The 17,944-nt window shown below is 53.2% G+C and overlaps 2 protein-coding genes across 2 annotated transcripts; both read left to right on the forward strand.

The window, feature by feature from the left end:
- The first annotated feature begins 446 nt into the window (after positions 1-446).
- On the forward strand, positions 447-8,213 carry HDHD5 (haloacid dehalogenase like hydrolase domain containing 5). The gene is made up of 8 exons (XM_058852946.1): positions 447-576; positions 659-859; positions 1,030-1,142; positions 1,784-1,877; positions 2,323-2,356; positions 2,686-2,860; positions 3,207-3,395; positions 4,021-8,213. The coding sequence occupies exons 1-8, from the start codon at positions 448-450 to the stop codon at positions 4,388-4,390; spliced, it is 1,305 nt and encodes a 434-aa protein (XP_058708929.1). The 5' UTR covers position 447; the 3' UTR covers positions 4,391-8,213.
- Positions 8,214-12,791: 4,578 nt separating this feature from the next.
- TMEM121B (transmembrane protein 121B) lies at positions 12,792-14,964 on the forward strand. Its single transcript, XM_058852792.1, has 3 exons — positions 12,792-12,865; positions 13,557-13,750; positions 13,895-14,964. The coding sequence occupies exons 1-3, from the start codon at positions 12,792-12,794 to the stop codon at positions 14,962-14,964; spliced, it is 1,338 nt and encodes a 445-aa protein (XP_058708775.1).
- The last annotated feature ends 2,980 nt before the right edge of the window (positions 14,965-17,944 follow it).

Below are 17,944 nucleotides of genomic sequence, written 5' to 3' on the forward strand. Positions count from 1 at the left end.
TCCCTGGGAGCACCCTTCCCTGGGAGCACCCTTCCCTGGGAGCACCATTCCCCGGAGCCCCGCTGTGGGGACCGGCAGGGCTCACACCGCCCTCCGTGCGCCCGCCCCGGCCCCGCCGCACCGGGAGCTGAGGCCGGCAGCGGCGTCTTGCCCAAGGCCGCAGGGGATGATGGGAGCTGTAGGCCGGGCGGGCCGCAGGGGATGATGGGAGCTGTAGTCCGGGAGGGCGGTGTGCCCGAGGTGGCGGGGCGGATGGGAACGGTAAGCCGGGAGGGCGGCATGCCCGAGGCCGTAGGGGCTGATGGGAGTTGTAGGCCGGGAGGGCGGTGTGCCTGAGGTGGCGGGGCGGATAGGAACGGTAAACCGGGAGAACGCCGTGCCCGAGGCCGTAGGGGCTGATGGGAGCTGTAGTCCGGGAGAACGCCGTGCCCGATGCCGCAGGGGCGCATGGGAGCTGTAGTCCGGGAGGGCGGTGTGCCCGAGGTGGCGGGGCGGATGGCGCTGCGCGGCTCGCTGCGGGCCTGGCGGGCGCTGCTGCGCTCCCCGGGCCCGCCCGCCCGCGGGCTCTGCAGCCGGGTGCGTGCTCGGAGGGGCGCGGGGCGGGCGCGGGGCGGGCGGGCAGGCTCCCGGCTGACCGTGCCCTCCGCTCGCCTTGCAGCCGCCGGCTTTCGGCTTCCTGTTCGATGTGGACGGCGTGCTGGTGAGGGGCAGCCAGCCCGTGCCCGCCGCCCGCCGCGCCTTCCAGAGGCTGGTGGACAGCAGCGGGCGGCTGAGGGTGCCCGTGGTGTTCCTGACCAACGCCGGGAACTGCCTGCCGGCGGCCAAGGCCCGAGAGGTGTCCCGGGCCGTGGGGCTGCAGGTAATGGTGACGGGGCAGCGGCGGCGGGAGGGAGCCCGAGCGATCCCCGGGCCGGGAGGAGGCGCCGCCAGGGCCCGGCTTGGCCTCAGAGAGGGACGGCTCCCATGCCGGGAGAAGGGGGTGAAATCCTCCTCCTGCGGGTCCCAGCCGGGCTGTCCTCCGTCCCGCAGGTGTCTCCGGAGCAGGTGATCCTGTCGCACAGCCCCCTGCAGCTCTTCAGGCAGTTCCACCAGCGGTGCATGCTGGTGGCCGGGCAGGGACCCATGGAGGAGAACGCCTACGAGTATCCTTTGTGCCTCACGGTGCTCTGTGAGCCCTGCACGGGATGCTTCAGCTGCGGCATCCCGGCCACAGGCACCTGCCCCTGCCCCTGGCACTCACCCGGCTTCTGAAGCACAAGGAGACACACAAAGGTCATTGGGCACACCTTATGGGGCACCGTCCTTATGGACAGGGGCTGTTCATCTCGCTGCCTGGCTCCCCTGATCAGTGTTTGGCTTCCCACGCTCATGGCCTCTCCTGTGCTTGCTGTTCTCTTGGTGGGATGTGACCGTGAGCGCTCTGTCAGCTTTACTTCATGTCACTTTGAAGTTGTGCTCCTCCCATGCTTTCATGGCAGATTTCATTTGAGATCACTCCCAGCTGTCCCACGGATAAGGTTTTCCCCTGAATCTGACAATAATTGAAGGAAAACTCAAACACACAGTCTTAAGCAGTCTCTGGTCTAGTGGAAGGTGTCCCTGTGTGGCTGAAATCCATGAGGTTATGCATTATTACACTTCCCTGTTCCTAGGACTTGCCAGCCTTAATCCTATAGAGTCTTCTGCATGGAACTTAAAACAGCCACTTAAAAATTAAAAAAAAAACAAAGAAAATCCCCCAAACAAACCCATCTCCACAACATTCCTTGATGGTCTGATCTAGCCTGGGGTTCAAGCACGTGGTGACCATAGAGGCCCTGAGGAAGGCATATCCCCTGTTAGACATGGTGGACCTGAGCCGGAGGCCGAAAGAACTGGTAATTTCCTGCAGCAGAAGGAAATTCTGTTCTGGGGCAGAGCTGGTCCCAGCACCCAGCAGAGGGACAGGGCAGCTGGGGAGGTTCCTTAGCTAGAGCCTGACACTGTCTTGTCAACTCCTGCCAGTGTTGGCTCCTGCAGGAAGGGCAGTGACTCTCCCCTCTCCTTTCTCACGCCTGCCTTCCTTTGCTGGTCCTTGCAGCGAGGGGTAGGATGGTTTGGTTGACATCTCCAGCTCTGAGACAGCAGTGCAAGATTTGTGAAATCCCATCTGGCATGGGGGAAGGGGGAGAAAAAAATATTCCTTCAGGATTTCATGTGGCTTTGTCCTGCCTTACTATGGAACCGCCTTGGCAGGTTCAAAGGAGGCATTTTTAGTTTTGTTTTGGAGATGGCATTAGGTTTTGCATTACTAATCCAGCCTTTTTTTTTTTTTTCTGGCAGCCTCCTCCAACCACTGGCTTCCCCACTATAGAAGGTAAGCAGTGGCCTGTGTTTACACCATGAGCAGCAGGCAGAGCTAAGAGCAAGGCAGGCCAGCTGGGATGGGAGCTGGTGACGTGCTGTCAGCTCACTGCTATCCACAGGCAGCATATTCAGAGGGTACAACCAGCAGGAAGCCTCACTGCTGGAAAAAGCTGGATAAAAAGCAACTTTTCCCTGTGCTGAGTGCCAATATCTGGGACCAGTGCAGCCTGGAGCCCTGGCTAGCCACGTTCCACTGGTAGCTGTACTCACCAGGGCAGCCCAGCAGAGGAGGGGTTTTGTTAGCTGTGACTTTCCAAACAGCTCTCAAAAATCTTGCAGGGGTGATTCTTTTTGGTGAGCCAGTGAGGTGGGAGACAAGCCTGCAACTCATCACTGATGTGCTCCTGAGCAATGGGAACCCTGGGGCAGAGCTGCAGGATGTACCATACCCTCACCTGCCTATCCTTGCCTGCAACATGGACCTCCTGTGGATGGCTGAAGCCAAGATGCCCAGGTGAAAAAAGCATGTGTGGGATTTGGTTTAGCCTATTTCCTACTCCTCTGGTGCAGGTGATCTTTTTCTGCCGTTTTCTTAGCATTTGAATGTTTGAAGAGCTTGATTGTACAATGTAGCAGCAGAGACATGAAAGCTGCATGAGAAACAAAGGCGAAAACTTGGGGAGAAGCAAAAGCCAGACCACTGCCTGTGGAGGTGTGTGTGGACACACCTTTCTTGTGGTGTTTTTCCAAAGCGTTTTTTGCTTTGAATTTTCAAAACAGGCAATAAAAAAAACAAACAAGAAGTGCTTGCTGCTTCAGTGCTGTTACTGGGGATGCTGATGACCTCCTTTCTGGTGCAGGTTTGGCCATGGCACTTTCCTTCTCTGCTTGGAGAGCATCTACAAGAAGGTGACAGGCAGGGAGCTGAAGTATGAGGCCTTGATTGGCAAACCCAGCCCAGTCACCTACCACTATGCTCAGTACTTGATCCAACAGCAGGCAGAGAAGCAGGGCTGGAAGGCTCCCATCCGACACCTCTATGCAGTTGGGTAAGAGATTTTTTTCCTGCTGGTTTCCTTAGTGAGTTGCATACTGACTGCTCTTTTGTTTGTTTGTTTAGGATTTTTTTTTGTGGGGTTTTTTTTTTGTTTTTTTTTTTTTTTGTTTTATTGTTTGGTTTGGGTTGTTTCTTTTTCTTACTTGCTTATTTTCCTTTTCCCTCTGGATATTTGTAAAGTTGATACCAAAATTCTGATGCTGCCTCTGGAGCCTCACATCCTGGAGCAGAGGCTTGCTAGCTTTTTGTGTCCTCCACAGCAAAGCTGTGGACTGTAGGATGCAGAGTGCACAGAAAGACAAAATTAAGTCCCAGATGTGGTACTGTGAGCTCAGTCTGGCCAAACACTTTGGGAATGTAGGGAATATAATCCAGTAGTGGCTGAAGCTGCTGTGGCTGCTTGGGGTGTGCTGTCTCCTCTTTGAAATGTGCACATGGCCTGAGCAGGACTCACTGGTGGGTGGACTCAGTGGCCCACTCCAGCTGCTCCTCTTGATGTTGGCAACCATCCCACAGCCCTTCCTCCTTCATTGCCTTGTTAATCTCAGTCCCCCAGAGCCAGAGAGAGATGCATGGGCTTGTTTCTCATTTCTCTTTCACACTGTGGCCTTACCCAGGGATAACCCCATGTCTGACATCTATGGGGCAAACCTCTACAACAGCTACCTCAAGTCAGCTCAGCAGAGCCAGGCCCAGGCTGGGCTGAAGAGGAACCCACAGGCAGCCAGTCCCCAGGCTGAGGTTTCCCTGGAGCTGAGGAATGACTGCAGCAGTTCAGTGGAGAGCTGTCAGTCGATTCTGGTGTGCACTGGGGTCTACAACCGTGGCAGCGGCGTTCCCAAGAAAACAGAGGCACGCCCAGAGGAGGCAGTGTTCCATGGACATCGGGACTTCTGCTTCGACCCCAGCCTGCTGGAGGCATCTTACATAGTGGAGGATGTGGATGATGCTGTGCAACTTGCTTTTCAAAAAGAAAACTGGAGCTAGGGGTTAAGAAAGGTGTGCCTGAAGATCTGCTGTCAGGGGTTTCATGTACTGGAAAGGGAAGAGGGGAAGAATGAGGAGGGACCTGGGGTGATTTTCTTATCTAGCTAATGTGAAAGAAAATTCCCTGTTGCAGCACTAAAAGCCCCTAAATTTTATTGGTACTCATCTGCCATCCTGGCAGACTTTTAGCTGTGACTGTGCATTGCTGCCAGCCCTAATTGAGCCGTAATGGAAACAGGGTATAAGGAGCAGGCTTGTCCCAGCAATCCCAGTTTTGTTCAGCTCTCACAGCTCATTCTTTTCCACACTTTGTGTGCAAAGATCAGGGGAGCCCACCCTCCTCTTTGTGAGGTGTTTGAGGGTGAAGCTCTTCCCCACACGAGGAGCCACCATCAGCCATTTGTACAATGTGCTGCTTGTCCAGGCTGGGACTGGAGCACACCAGAAGCTGGGGCTGTGGTGGCACCGTGCCAAGGGGAGGCTTTAGGTCTTAACATCCTCCTCGTGAAGAATAAGTGCCTACAGACTTTAACAAATTCTCTTTGCCTGGGGATTTGCCACTGCATCACTGTCAGTGTGAAACAAAGTTCTGTTTTGCAGTCATCTGGCAGCTGTGGAGAGGCAGGGCCCCTCAGAGGAAGCTGCAGTAGCCAGAGCAACTTGATGCAGGGCTGAGGTGAAAGTTATATTGTTCCCTCCCCCCTGTTTAGCATTCTGTGAACACCCCTGCCTTTTCACATCCCACCAGGGAGCCAGCAGCCTGCTCTCAGTAGCAGAGGAAACCTCCAGAGTTTGAATTGGCAGAGTTGTCTTTGCACAGAACTCAGTGCTGCAGCAAGAGGCTCCTTTGGCACCCACTCTGATCCCAACTGTTGCAAGGAACATCCACCTGCTCCAGCTGGCACAGCTTCCAAGAGGGGCCTTTCTTTGGAACAAGGGCCAAACAAAAAGAGCCACAGTCCACCTTTGCTCCTTCCTTGCATGCAAGGATTCAAAGACAAGCCCATCAAGCCAGGATGGTACCAGAGCCCCAGATCCCCAGGCCTGATCTTTTAGAATACAAATGTCTGTGTCTTCCAGATCTTTGGTTCCTCTCATCCCTCATGTGGTTTGCAGCTCAGGGATACCCCGTACAGTTTGACCTCTGCTCCCCCCTCTTTCTTTAACAGGCAGGTAAAGTCCCCCTAACATGGATTAGCAGCTGGAACTTCCCTGCCCAGGAACATTTCCCTAACAACATGCACCTTCTGTTGCCTCTGTTCTCCTAGCTCAGGCTATCCAGAGAAAGATATTTGGATACTTGTGTCTCCATAGACATTCCAAAGAAGAGAAGCCAGGTTTGCATGAGAAACTGATGTGAAAGGCTTGGCTTAGCGAGGAGTGTCCTAATTCCAGAGGAGCATTGTGATTTTAGAAGCACAAATCAGGCTGTACATATGATGGAAAGCCTTGGAGCCAGCACAACTGAGTTGGTTTCCCCAATTACAGTCAGCTCACACCACACTGAAATATCAGAAATGGGTCTGCTCTGCCTCTTCTTCCCTCCTTCCTGCTTTACCAGGCAGCTCCACAGGCAGGGTGCAAACAAGATGTTCTGCACAGAAGTTTGAGTTCTTAATTCAAATCTCAGCATCCATGTGCACTGAAATTCTGCTCCAGCAGCTCTCCATCCTCTCAATACTGATTCATCTTCCCAGGAAGGTCCCTGCAGTGTAGGCTCTACCCTTAAGTTGTGCCAGGCTCTGTGTGTGAAGCAGCCCAGGTGCTCTTTCAGTTACCCAGGCAAAAGAGCTCCTTCTGTGTTTCTCTGTCCTTTACTTCATGGATAGGAACAGAAAAATACCTCTTTGCACGTGTTTCCCTGCTGTGAAATCCACAGAGGGAAGCAATTTCTTCCTCTCTTATCGCTGCTTGGGGTTCTTCTCCTTTCTTTCCTCAGGACAAGAATTCCTTGGCTGCTTCTAAAGTGGGAGGAACACAGATTTTAATCCTTTTCCTTTCACTGGAGAGAGGAGGAAATTACCATTTCATCTCTGTGCACAGGACAAGGGCTTGTCTCTAGTTCCCAGAAGAGCAGGCACAGGGAAGGACTTGGGATCTAACACAGGGATGGGTCTTTTAACTGGAGCCCAAACCCTTTTTATTCCCAGCTCCAGTGTCCCTCAGCCTCGCTTTTCAGAGGTGCAGAAAGAGGAACACTCCCTTTGCTGGCTTGGGTGGTAACTTCCAAGGGATTCCTTGGAATGATCCTCATAGTCAGCTCTCAGGGAATTGGTTGCTGGCAGGAAAAACGAGCCACACAGGATTGCAGGAATGCTGAGGTCTGTCCATCTGCAGCCAGCCTTTGGCAGAGCTCTTTGTTAAAAGTGTGGTGCCAGTTACTCAGAGAAAAGGTGCTGCTGAACCACTGTGCCCTGAGGGCTGTGGCAGCTCTTCCAAGGAAGGAGGAGGTTTGCATTTGCACAGAGAGAGAGAGAGCCAGGCATCTCCATCCTTGGAACGCATCCTTGGAATCCATCCTTGGAATCCATCCTTGGAACCCATCCTTGGAATAGCAGTGGAGGTGAGCTGACTGATGTGAATCTGCTTCACATGCCAAAAATCTGCTTTTAGCTCTGGGTTTGGTTGTGGGTTTTTTTTCTTTTCCACCAGTGTTCTGTGAGTCTTAAAAATGCGTAGGAGGAACTTCAGTGGTAAGGAATTAAAAAAAAAAACAACAAAACTGCTTTGCTTGCGAGTTGAAATTGAACAGAAGGGAGGAGAAGGAATCTAGAAATATCATCTTGTACCCTTTCCCTAATTCATACCAAGTAAGGTTGCATAAAAAACTCTGCTTTGTTGCTCTCTGCACTAATAAGCCAGATGGGCTGCCCTTGGTCAAAGACCTTTCCCCTGTTCCCCTTCTCAGCTCCTTGAAACGGTGCACTTTGTCCAAGTCCCTGCCTGGGAATTGCATGGACCTGCTGGAAATCTGGCTTCTCCAGCTGCTGTTCAACACTGCCTTGATTCTGAAAGGTTTCTGTTAATGAAATTGCTTGGCAGGTCTCCTCTGTTCCATGAGTTGTGCTAGAGTGCTGTACAGACTTGTAGCTTATCTCTAGTTCATTTATGGACAACTGTTATTGCCAGAATTCAGTGAAATCCTTTTTCCTCGGAACTGTGGCTTCCTGGAATTAGCTTCCAGCCTGGCTGGAACAAAACTCCTCCTTTGTCTCATGTACTGCTCAGAAGTGGTGGCTCTGAAGCAGTGTTTCTGTCCTTTGGAGCAGTCAGTCATCCTTCTGTGCAGGTGATGGGACAGGAGAGGGGATCCAATATCTCAATATTTACACGGTGCACTGCCCTGTACAACAAACAGGGCAAAGACCTGATCCTAACAACCCCATCTTCCAAAGATGAACAGGTTTTAGTCAGGCCAGAAGGGAGCTTGCAGCTGTGAGAGCAGCAGGAAGGAACCAAGGGCTAGACCTTGTTTTGGATCTGAAGCAAAGAGCTTTTATGGCATGCTCTAAGGTGGTGGCCAGAGAAGTCAATTCCTTTATTCCACAGGACACATGCAACTGCTAACCTGGCATTCAGGGCACCAGATAACACTGCTGTCCCCTTCCTTCCAATCCTAGTCCTGCCCTGTCTTTCTCCCTCCAGTAAATGGTAAGGTTTCAGATTGTGTCATGTGCACTGTAGAAGAATGATTATATATCATTCAGAGAAATCACAAACTGTGATTGTTTTAGATTTCATATTAATTTCAATGCAGTTACAGAGTTGCTACTTTGATTAAGCACATATGTGTAATAATAAAGGATGTTTTATTTGAAATAAATTTTAACTTCCTGTGTGTGCAATTAATGAGTATCATCCTGCTCTCTTGCACATCTTTGCTCTAGAAGATTATTAGGGCAAATTCTGTTTGCTTTTTCATTTTTTTTTTTCCTGTTCTTCAAGCTATTACCAGATTTTCTTGAGGGGAAAGATACCCCTTCAGCAGTTAACTGGCAAACTTTCAGACTAGAACCAAAAGCTTCCCCTAAAAGCTTAAATTTAACAGAAAAATTAAAGATCCTGCTAGGTGAAACCATCATCTTTAATAATCTAGAAACATCCAATTCACTTGCATTGTTCTTATATTTTATCAGAAAGTTTCCCATCTACAAAGTTCACAGCTCACAGGAGGCACATTAGACATGTGTGATGCAGAGTCCCGAGAACTTGATGTTGAAAGCAACAATCAGCAAAGCAGTTTTGAGGGAACTGGACAGGGATTCCTCATCCTCAGCAGAGAGAGGAGTTGAATTATATTCTACATCTTGGAGAAGTGACCTACAGCCCTGAACTGTGATAAATAATGATAAAAAAGTGTTAATCAGCCTCCTCCTTTTATCCAGTGCTCTGGTAGTTGGAGCACTCACCCAGGATGGGGCTGATCAAGGTTTAGTTAAGCAGGGAGAGATCAAAATCTGAAACTCCCAGGTTCATTCTTTTAATGACACACAGAAATCCTTACTCAGCCTGAGGTGCAGAGTTAAACACTGGCATTGTGAAAGCTGAAGAAGGACCAGCTTCAACAAAAGGATTGAGAGCTCTGGAGGAGTTTGCTCCCAGGGGAATGCTGTGGGAAATGTCTGCCAGGGATTTCTTGGGAATTTGGAAATTCTTGGGAAAAAAACATTCCTTGGGAAGTGCTTGGTCCCTGTGTGCTGGTTTTAGGGGCCTGCCCAAACCCTTCCAGTGCCAGGCCTTCCTAACCCCAATTATAAAAGCACAAATCTTTCTGGGTTTTTTTACTGCTGCAGTCAATTTGATGAACACTGCATTTACAGATCTTCATAGATCCAGTCTGCAACAGTTTAAAACCCCACACCAGCAAGGTGGCTACATGTTCTCTAGGAACCAAACCTCCATCAAGCAAACACTTAATTCAGTATAATAAACCTCCTTTTCAGTCATTTAAACTATGAAGAACTTCCACTTTCTCCTCAAGGTCAGATCAATACCTGCTCCATGCTAAGACTAACTGCAAAACACCAAGAGCAAACCCCAAATCCACTCTCCAAACCCCTACCCTGCTACAAGCATAAAAAGAAAATATCTTGGCATTTCCTGCTGGTATTGAAAGCTCTTTGAACCGAAATGTAATTACAAGCAATAGACTGTTAACACTTGTATATCCTTTTGAAGAGGATCTGCGTTCCCTGAACCATAACACAGGATCAGCAGTTTAGTTACAAAGGCTGCGTTCAGAAGCCGAGGCATCGCTGAATTTTGGTGCTGGCCAGGTGAAACATTTTTTACACTTATCTGTAACTTCAGCCCTGACCATTTGAATGGGTTAGATAAGTGCAGCACAAAGTGTGTGTCAGAGAATCCCAGAAGCTTCCTTTCCCACACAAAAGGCATTTTAAGTATGGTTGGAGCAGATTATGCTCGAACTCCCTGAGATCAGCTTTGCCTCCTTCCCTCCCACTGCTGCCAGTTTCTGACAGCTTACTGCAGGGTATAATTAGGGATCTAGTTTCTGGTCTTTCTTGCAGGCATATATCTGCCTCTTTTATTTATTTAATTTATTTTTTTTTTCATTCCCCCAAGAAATGGAGCCATTATTTTGCTTCCTCCCAAATTCAACCCTCAAGAAAGTTTTGCCTTCCCCCAGCAGGGGTATTTTTGAGGGCACACTTATTTCCACTTGTAGTGTAAACTAAAAATAGTAGCATTTTAGATGTAATTTAGTCATTTAGTGGGACTAAAGATGTTACAGTATGACAAAAATGACACAGATGTCATTTAATATGACTCTATTGCACAAAACTCTGTTGTCTGCTGTTTGCCTTTAAATACATGTGTACACACACATCTCTGTGCATACACATCAATACATAAAAAAGCCAAAAACACATCTTGGGAGCTGCTGAAGGGTAGAATCTATTTATAGTTTAGCTTTTCAATGTTTTAACAGGAATGGTTAAGCACGAACACATCCAAGGGCTGCACATTGCATTAAATAACTGGATCACATGGGAAGCATCAACTTGTCATATCTCATCCTACAGTGTGCTACAAAAAGCTCTTCAGTGCTTTCTCGAGTAGAAATAATTTCTCCCCTCATTCCCATTTTAAAGCAGAGGCACAATATCTGCTTCCTTTCCTACAAACAAGCTCCTTGCTTATCCTCACCTCTCTGTTTGGGTTGTGTTTGCACTGCTGGAGCCCATGCTCAGCCCAAAGAAGCCCTTGAGCCTCCACCCTCCTTCCTGGCATTCCCCCGTCCCTTGTCATAGCTCCCCTTGCCATGCAACCACAGCTCCTCCCTGTTCCCACGTACTTACCTGGGATGCAGGAACCCTCACAGCCCCAGCAGGTATCCTGTGCTGTCAGGAGAACCATTTCCACCAGCCTCAGCCCAGCCTGAGGCCCCCTGGGCACCCAGCTGCCTCCATTCCCTGCTCCCACATCACCTGGCTGGCAGGAATTGGGCAGAGCCCAAAGCCCAGGGATCCCCACCCAATTCCCTCTACCCCAGCAGGTGGGACACCAGCCAGCCACCCCAAAGCTTTGGGGAACGAGGCTTCTTTTGAAATGATCAACAGCAGAGATGTGAGTGCCTGTGGAGTGAGCATGTCCAGCCTTTGGCACACGGGGAATGACATTGCTCAGGAAACCCAGAGCAAGACAGCCAGTGAGGCAAAGCTGTCACTGTCTGCTGCCCAGGCAGGGCTGTTGCCCTGGGTGGCCCAAATGGATTCTTGGGTTTCACTCCTCATCCTCTTGTAGAAGTGCAAAACTCCCCTTACAGCAGAATGGCAAGACCAAGACCAATTTATCTAATTCTGAGGGCTGACCACACGTGGATGATGCCAGTGACACAAGTATTGCCTTACCCTGAGAAGAGTCAGGTGAAGGTGCCCACCCACCCTGGATCAAAGCCAGGATCCAGAATATAGAATGTGTTTTTACCCTGTACCATGGGCCACACAGGCTCACACTGCCATGGAACCCAGCCTTTCTGTGGAATCCAAAATAGGAGGCACAGCTGCTGTCATTCACATCACTCTGAGCTGTCCTGAACCAGGAAACTCCCAACACCTGCCAAAGAATGAGAAAGAACAACATAGAGAGCAATCATCCTCCGTGGCCACGTGGACTCAGCCTCCTGCTCCCTGTCAGAGACCATCCACAGAACCTTCAGTGAAGGGTTTGTGGGGCTGAACAAAAGGCATAGTCTAAGCAATTGTTTGCCCAGGGATTTTTCTTTGGCAGCAAAGTCAGTCAAAGAGAGAAAGCCTTGCCCAGCCGAGCCTGGGCTCTCATCCCTGACAATCCACACAACCCTAGAGGCTGGAGAGGGGTGTTCATCTCACCTACTGCTGGGGACCATGGCAGTGTGAGAGGAAGGCAGTGACACAGGTAGTGCTGATGCAAGGTAGAATCTTTGGTGAATGTATCCCAGCACTGCAAACACAGTGTGAGTGTAGCAGAAAACACAGCTGCAGCCCAGCCAAGCAGGGAATGCATCAGGGAATGCAGCAGCATGGACTTGGGGCAGCAACTTGTGCGTGGGACCACAGGAACAGCTGCTTGCTGCTGTCCCTTGATGTGGTACCATTTCAGCCCTGTGCTGCCCAAATAACCATATTAAAGCTTATCTTCTCTTTCCCCCTCTGTTCTGACCATGCTTTTAGAAAACTGATTTATGTGTGCCCCCTCGCTCCAGCCTCCACTGGCAGCAAGGCTTTTGCTGTGACTCTTTCTCTTCCCCCGTTTTTCCTCTGGTGCTTTCCTTTGTTTTCCTCTGTTGCTGTGTGCCCAAAGAAATCTTTATGTCAATCCACCCCTTGTCCTCCCTTTCCCTTGCTCAGTTATCTCTTTGCTTCAAGTTTAAGCATGAATTCTCCTTGTACCCCCAACTGATTTTCTCCTTGTTGCCAAGAGCAGCCAGGGATATTGACTGGAGCAGGGCTCCTCAATTAGATGAATTAGATGGTTGTCACTGTTGTCCTGGATGTCCTTTCCCAGTAGTGAGCAGCATTTTCTCAGTCCCATGAGCAACATGCTCAAAACATGAAGCTGTTTTGGATCTTTATGGCAAAGTGTGGTTAATACAGCCATTTGTGGAGTTTATTTGATGTGCTTCACATCATTGTCAGGCAGCACCCGGCTCATCAGTGGTGGGCACAGGTGCAAGTGAGGAACTGGTGATGCTGAGCACCAAACCACCTTGGAACATGATGTGCCAAGCCATTAGTGCTGGTGATAAACAGATCCAGACAGCTGTTAAGCTCAATTCGAGGCCATTAATGGTGGCTCAATAAAGGTCCTGATGATGCTTTCAGTAGAACTCTAGAGCTATTCATACCAATTTAAAGGCTCTGTCCCATCATGGCAAGCTGGGCAGGGCCCTCTCAGCATGTGCATTGGGCTCAACTCGGAAAATTGGTGGGATAAAAGACACTTTGATCAACAAGCACACCAGAGCAAATGGTGGGGCACATGAATGTCCAGCAGCACAGATGAGCCACAAATGAGTGCTTCACTGTAGGCTCTGTGCCAGGCCAACTGGTCTTTGTCTTGGCCAGCCTAGAGAGATCAGGGCAGACTGAAGCACTCCGGAGTGGGAGCCGGGGTTCTGTGCCACGTCCATGGGCGACTCTCCCCATCCGCGGGGGTCCTGCGGGGCAGGAGGCAGGATGCTCCCCGAGCTGTGGAAGGGGAACATCCCCGGGGACAGGGCGGCGGCGCCTTCCTCCCCCTCCCCTTCTCGCCCCCCTCCTCCTCTCCCCCAGCCCCAGCCCCAGCCCACCCACCGCCGCCAGCCGCCCGCCCCGGCTCCGGCAGCTGCTGCGGCTGCTGCTGGGCGCCGCCCCCGGGCTCCCCCGCCGGCCGCGGCCGCTGGGGCTGTCGGCACCGCTGTCGCTGCCGGGCCCGGGCCCGGTGCGGCGGCGCGGGGGGCGGGCCGGGGGCGGGCCGGGGGCCGCGGCGCGGCCGTCGGGCCCGGCGCGCCGGCTCGGGGGCCGGGGAGGACCATGCACCGCGCTGCCTCCAACCAGCGCTCGGTCTCCTCCTCCTCGGGCTCCTTCCAGCCGCCGCCGCCGCCGCCGCCGCCGCCGCCGCCGCCGCCGCCGCTGCCGCCGCACGCCGCCGACCGGCAGCCCCTCTTCCCGGGGGGCTCCAGCAGCGGCGGCAGCCGGCGGGGCTCGGGGTCCAGCTCGGGCTCGGAGCGGGCCCGCCGCCCTCGCAGCCCCCGCAGCAGCACCGAGGAAGAGGAGGAGGAAGAGGAGGAGGAGGAGGACAGCAGCAGCATCAGCAAGCCCCTGGTGCCGCCGCCCGCCACCCCGCTGCCCGCCGCCGCCTCGCCGCTCCCCAGCGGCAGCAGCAGCAGCGGCGGCGGCGGCGGCGGCGGCGGCGGCGGGGGGAGCCCGGGCCGCAGCATGACGGCGGCGGAGCTGTACGGGGCGGCGGCGGCGGGCGGCGGGGCGGGGGGCGGCGGGGCGGCGGCGGGGGCGCTGCTGGGGCCCGGCGGGGCGGGGGGAGGGCGGCGCTGGGGCTTCCAGGCGCTGTCCCTGGTGCTGCTGCTGGGGCAGGGCGCGCTGCTGGACCTCTACCTGATCGCCGTCACCGACCTGTACTGGTGCAGCTGGATCGCCACCGACCTGGTGCTGGCGACCGGCTGGGGCATCTTCTTCTGCCGCAACAGCCGGGCGCGCCGCCGGGAGCGGCCCCCGCCGCCCCCCGGGCCGCCGCCGCCGCACCCGCTGCTGCTGCACGGCCCCCCCGGCGGCCGCGGGGCCGGGGGCCGAGGGGCCGGGGTCCCCCCCCGCGGCGGCGACTTCGCCTACGCGCACCTGGCCTGGCTCATCTACTCCATCGCCTTCACGCCCAAGGCGGCTCTGATCCTGGGCACCTCCATCCTGGAGCTGATCGAGCTGCGCCTGCCGCTGGGCACCACCGGTTTCCGCATCACCCTGGCGCTGTCCGCGCCGCTGCTGTACTGCCTGCTGCGGGCCATCGGCACCGAGGGCTCCGGGCAGCTGCTCCTGCCGCCGCAGCCGCCGCCGCAGCACCGCGCCGCCGCCGCCTTCCTCGCCACCTGCCTCGACCTGCTCGACAGCTTCTCGCTGCTGGAGCTGGTGCTGCAGCCCGGCCGGCCGGCGCCGCTGCCCGCCCCGCTGCGCTACCTGCTCATCGCCGTCTACTTCCTCTGCCTGGCCTCGCCGGTGCTGTGGCTGTACGAGCTGAGCGCCGCCCGCCCGCCCGGCGCCGCCCGCCTGGCCCTGCACCTGCTGCTGCCCGCCGGGCTGCTGGACGCGCCGCTGCTGGCGCTGCGCTGCCTGCTGCTCCTGCGCTACCAGCAGCCGCTGTCCCTCTTCATGCTCAAGAACCTCTTCTTCCTGACCTGCCGCGGCCTGGAGGCGCTGGAGACCTGCTGCCTCCTCCGCCCCGCCGCCGCCGCCCCGCCGCCCGCCAAGTACGGCCCGGCCGCCGCCGCCCCCGCCGCCGCCCCGCTGGCCCACGGGCTCTCCGACGTGGATGTGGGGCCCCACGGGTACGTGAACGCCTTGGCGGTCACCGCCCAGGGCTGAGCCCCGCTGGCCCCCCCCGGAGGGGCTCCCGCAGCCTCCGGGCCCGCTCCCGGCAGAGCGTCTGTCTCTGCGTTCCGCTCAGGTTCCCTCCGCCGAGGCCGAGCAGGGGAAGGGGACGTGGACAGACTCCCGCTCCCCTCCTCCCTTCCTCCTGGACACATCCAGCAGCGGAAGCTCCGCACAAACCCGACTACCTGCAGGAGCCCACGGATGACGCTTGTCCCCAGAGAAGGCACCTGTCCTTCGTGATGAGGCTTCTTCCAGTGCTCCTGCCTCTCCACTGTCTGGAGGGTCCCACCCTTCCCCTCCCTCCCAGGACATTGTGTTGCTTTGTAACCACAAAGGTTCAGCTTTTCCTTTTCGTCCTAAACAGGGACCAGCGCATTTTGTCCCCTCCTTTAAGAACTCCTGCTGACCACAATAACGAGATGCAAGAGGGGCCCGACCAGCAGATGTTGCCTCCAGGTGTGGGAAGGACAGAAGGGAGCACGCTTTGGTTTCCCTGGGTCTTGCAAAGCTGCTGCCTGTGTTTCCCAGGCCTCCGTGTCCCAGCTCTGGAACCTCTGGAAGCACGCTGGCCACTTGGTCACTTCAAGCCCACGAGCCACCTTCTCCTAGCCAAAATGTCTACCTCTGTGCTTCAACCTTTTGCATCTTACATTGACTTCACGTGCTAAAGAAACCAATCCAGCATGGACATAAGCCGGGGCTTAGGCCCCGTTTCATAACCACCAAGACATTTATTTCTGGTGAGAACAGGGTTTACAGCAGCCTGCTGCTGGCATCCCCAGCTGCTGGGGCTCCCATTTCTCTGTCAATATGCATGTTTACGGGATCAGCGCTGGTTTTCTTTCACACGGAGCGTAGGGTCTTCCTTTACACAGCCAGAAAGGCTGGAAAATTTCCTCTGTCCCCCTTCCATGCCTGCTTGAGAGAGCAGAGATGGGGCTAAGCCTGCAAAGTGCCCCCTCTCCAAGAGCAGAGCAGAGCAGAGGACGCTGGCACAGCTCGGGGTAGGTTCCATGCGCAGTGAACCTCACTTTTCAGCACAGAAAGCAAAGTGCTGCAGGAGCTCTCAAGCTTTGGTGAAAGCCCACGTTATCAATCAGCATCCTGTCCTCTGTGTGCATGTGGTTTAGGGTAGGTGGGGAAAAATTGCTAGCAACCTCTCAGAGGAGCAGAGTTTTCTTTGGTTTTAAGCTCCATCGGCGTTGGGTGGGGTTAAAGCCCAGCTGTTCTTCCTGGCTGCTGCTGCTCCTGTAACCAGCCCCATGGAAGCAGGAGCACACAGGCCACAGGACTTTGCTCCTCCCAGGCTTATGTTTTGTTATCTGGGCAAGGCTGCAATAATTGTGAAAAACAAGTTTCCTGTCACAATTTTTTTTTGGTTTTTTTTGTTTTTTTCCAAGCTGTCCTGATGGGAAGGGGAAATAAAGCACAGCCAACTGCTACCCACAGCAGGACTGCAGGTGCAGCCCAGACTTCTTCCGCACACACATTCATCCTTTCCTTCAGGGCCTGGGCTTCAGAGCCTCTGCCCCACCTTCCTTTTCACAGAGTGGGATCAACTGCCTGCTCCAGTGGACTGCTACAACAAAATGTTTACAGTCTGGTAACTTCCAGCTCCCAGAGGCAGAAGTGGGGCTGCCATGGGGCTCTTCTTCCCCAGCCAGCTGGGTTTGGAGGGGCTGGAAAAGCCCCAAGAAAAGATGGGTCAATAGTGCTGTTCTGTTCAGAAGTGCAGCTAGGATGGGCGACTCGCTGCTCTCCTCATGCCAAATGGAGAGTTGGCAAAAGCAAGGCTTAACTTTCCCACCAGTGCTTTATTTTTAACCTGAGCCCTTACACGGGCAGTTGTGTGAATTTTGGCCAGTGGCCTTTCTCTTCGGTAACTTCTTCTTGTCTGGACAATCTTGGTGCTGTGAGTGACTGTGATTGTAAAACTTGGTACTGTGAACTTTTCCTATGTGATGTGAAATGTGTCGAGGGGATGCTAAGTTCCTGGCCAAAGGAGGTGTAATTACAGGCATATTATGCTTGTACAGATATTTGTTTCCTTGCACCTTCCTTTTTCAGCATTAACTAGGTAGTAGAAGCTCAAATAATTATTCAAGAGAGAATAAGGTGATACCTGAACCTAGGACTACTCCATTCTTCAGTCAAACAGCTGAAATTAAAAAAAAAAATAAATTCCCAACCAACCAACTTTGCCAAAAACAAGCTGAAGGGAAAAATAAAAAAGCTTTTCATCACCAAGTATGTTTAGCTGCTCCTATGGCCAAGTTCCCAATGGCACCAAAGTGCTAATCCCTACTACACTGAAGCGTGAGCATAGTTGAGACATCAAAAGAATCACAGCACAATTATCAACAAGTCTTACTTCAGTACCCCTTCATAGCCCGTAACCAAGTTGCTGTTTCAACAGTGAGTGCCTTTTTCCAGTTAGGATGTTATTGAGAAAAATGGCATTTTTGAAATGGATCTGGCCATGGCATATTTAACCCATTGGCGGTGAACTCACAATTCAGATTTCTCCGTGGATGAAAAGTTTGCCTGGGACAGATGACCCTGCAAAATGACACTTGTGTTGCATAGAATTCCTTTGTAGAAAAAGTTGTTCTTTGTGGTGCCATGGTTTCTAGGTTGTTAGGAAATGTGCTGTTTGGAGAGTGTAAAGCTCTTGTAGTTGGCTACACAGAAACCCCCTTGCAACTAAAAGGGCAGCTCTGCTGCTCCTGCAATTACTTACTATGAAAAAAGAAAAAGATCTTCAGTGTCCTGTTTATAAACCTGCTCTTTTTGAATTCCCTCCTCTTTGGTAATTGAGCTCTTGCTTCCACTTAAAACCTTTCTGTTTGCAGAAGAGAGATGGTGGTACCGTGAAAGTGCAAACAAAACCTCTCCTGCTGCACCTTGCACAATTCCTGTACGTTGTGCCAACATTAAATTACTGGTCCAGGTCAGTAACACTTTGCTGAAA

The sequence above is a fragment of the Poecile atricapillus genome, chromosome 18, assembly GCF_030490865.1.
Source record: "Poecile atricapillus isolate bPoeAtr1 chromosome 18, bPoeAtr1.hap1, whole genome shotgun sequence".
Lineage (NCBI taxonomy): Eukaryota > Metazoa > Chordata > Aves > Passeriformes > Paridae > Poecile > Poecile atricapillus.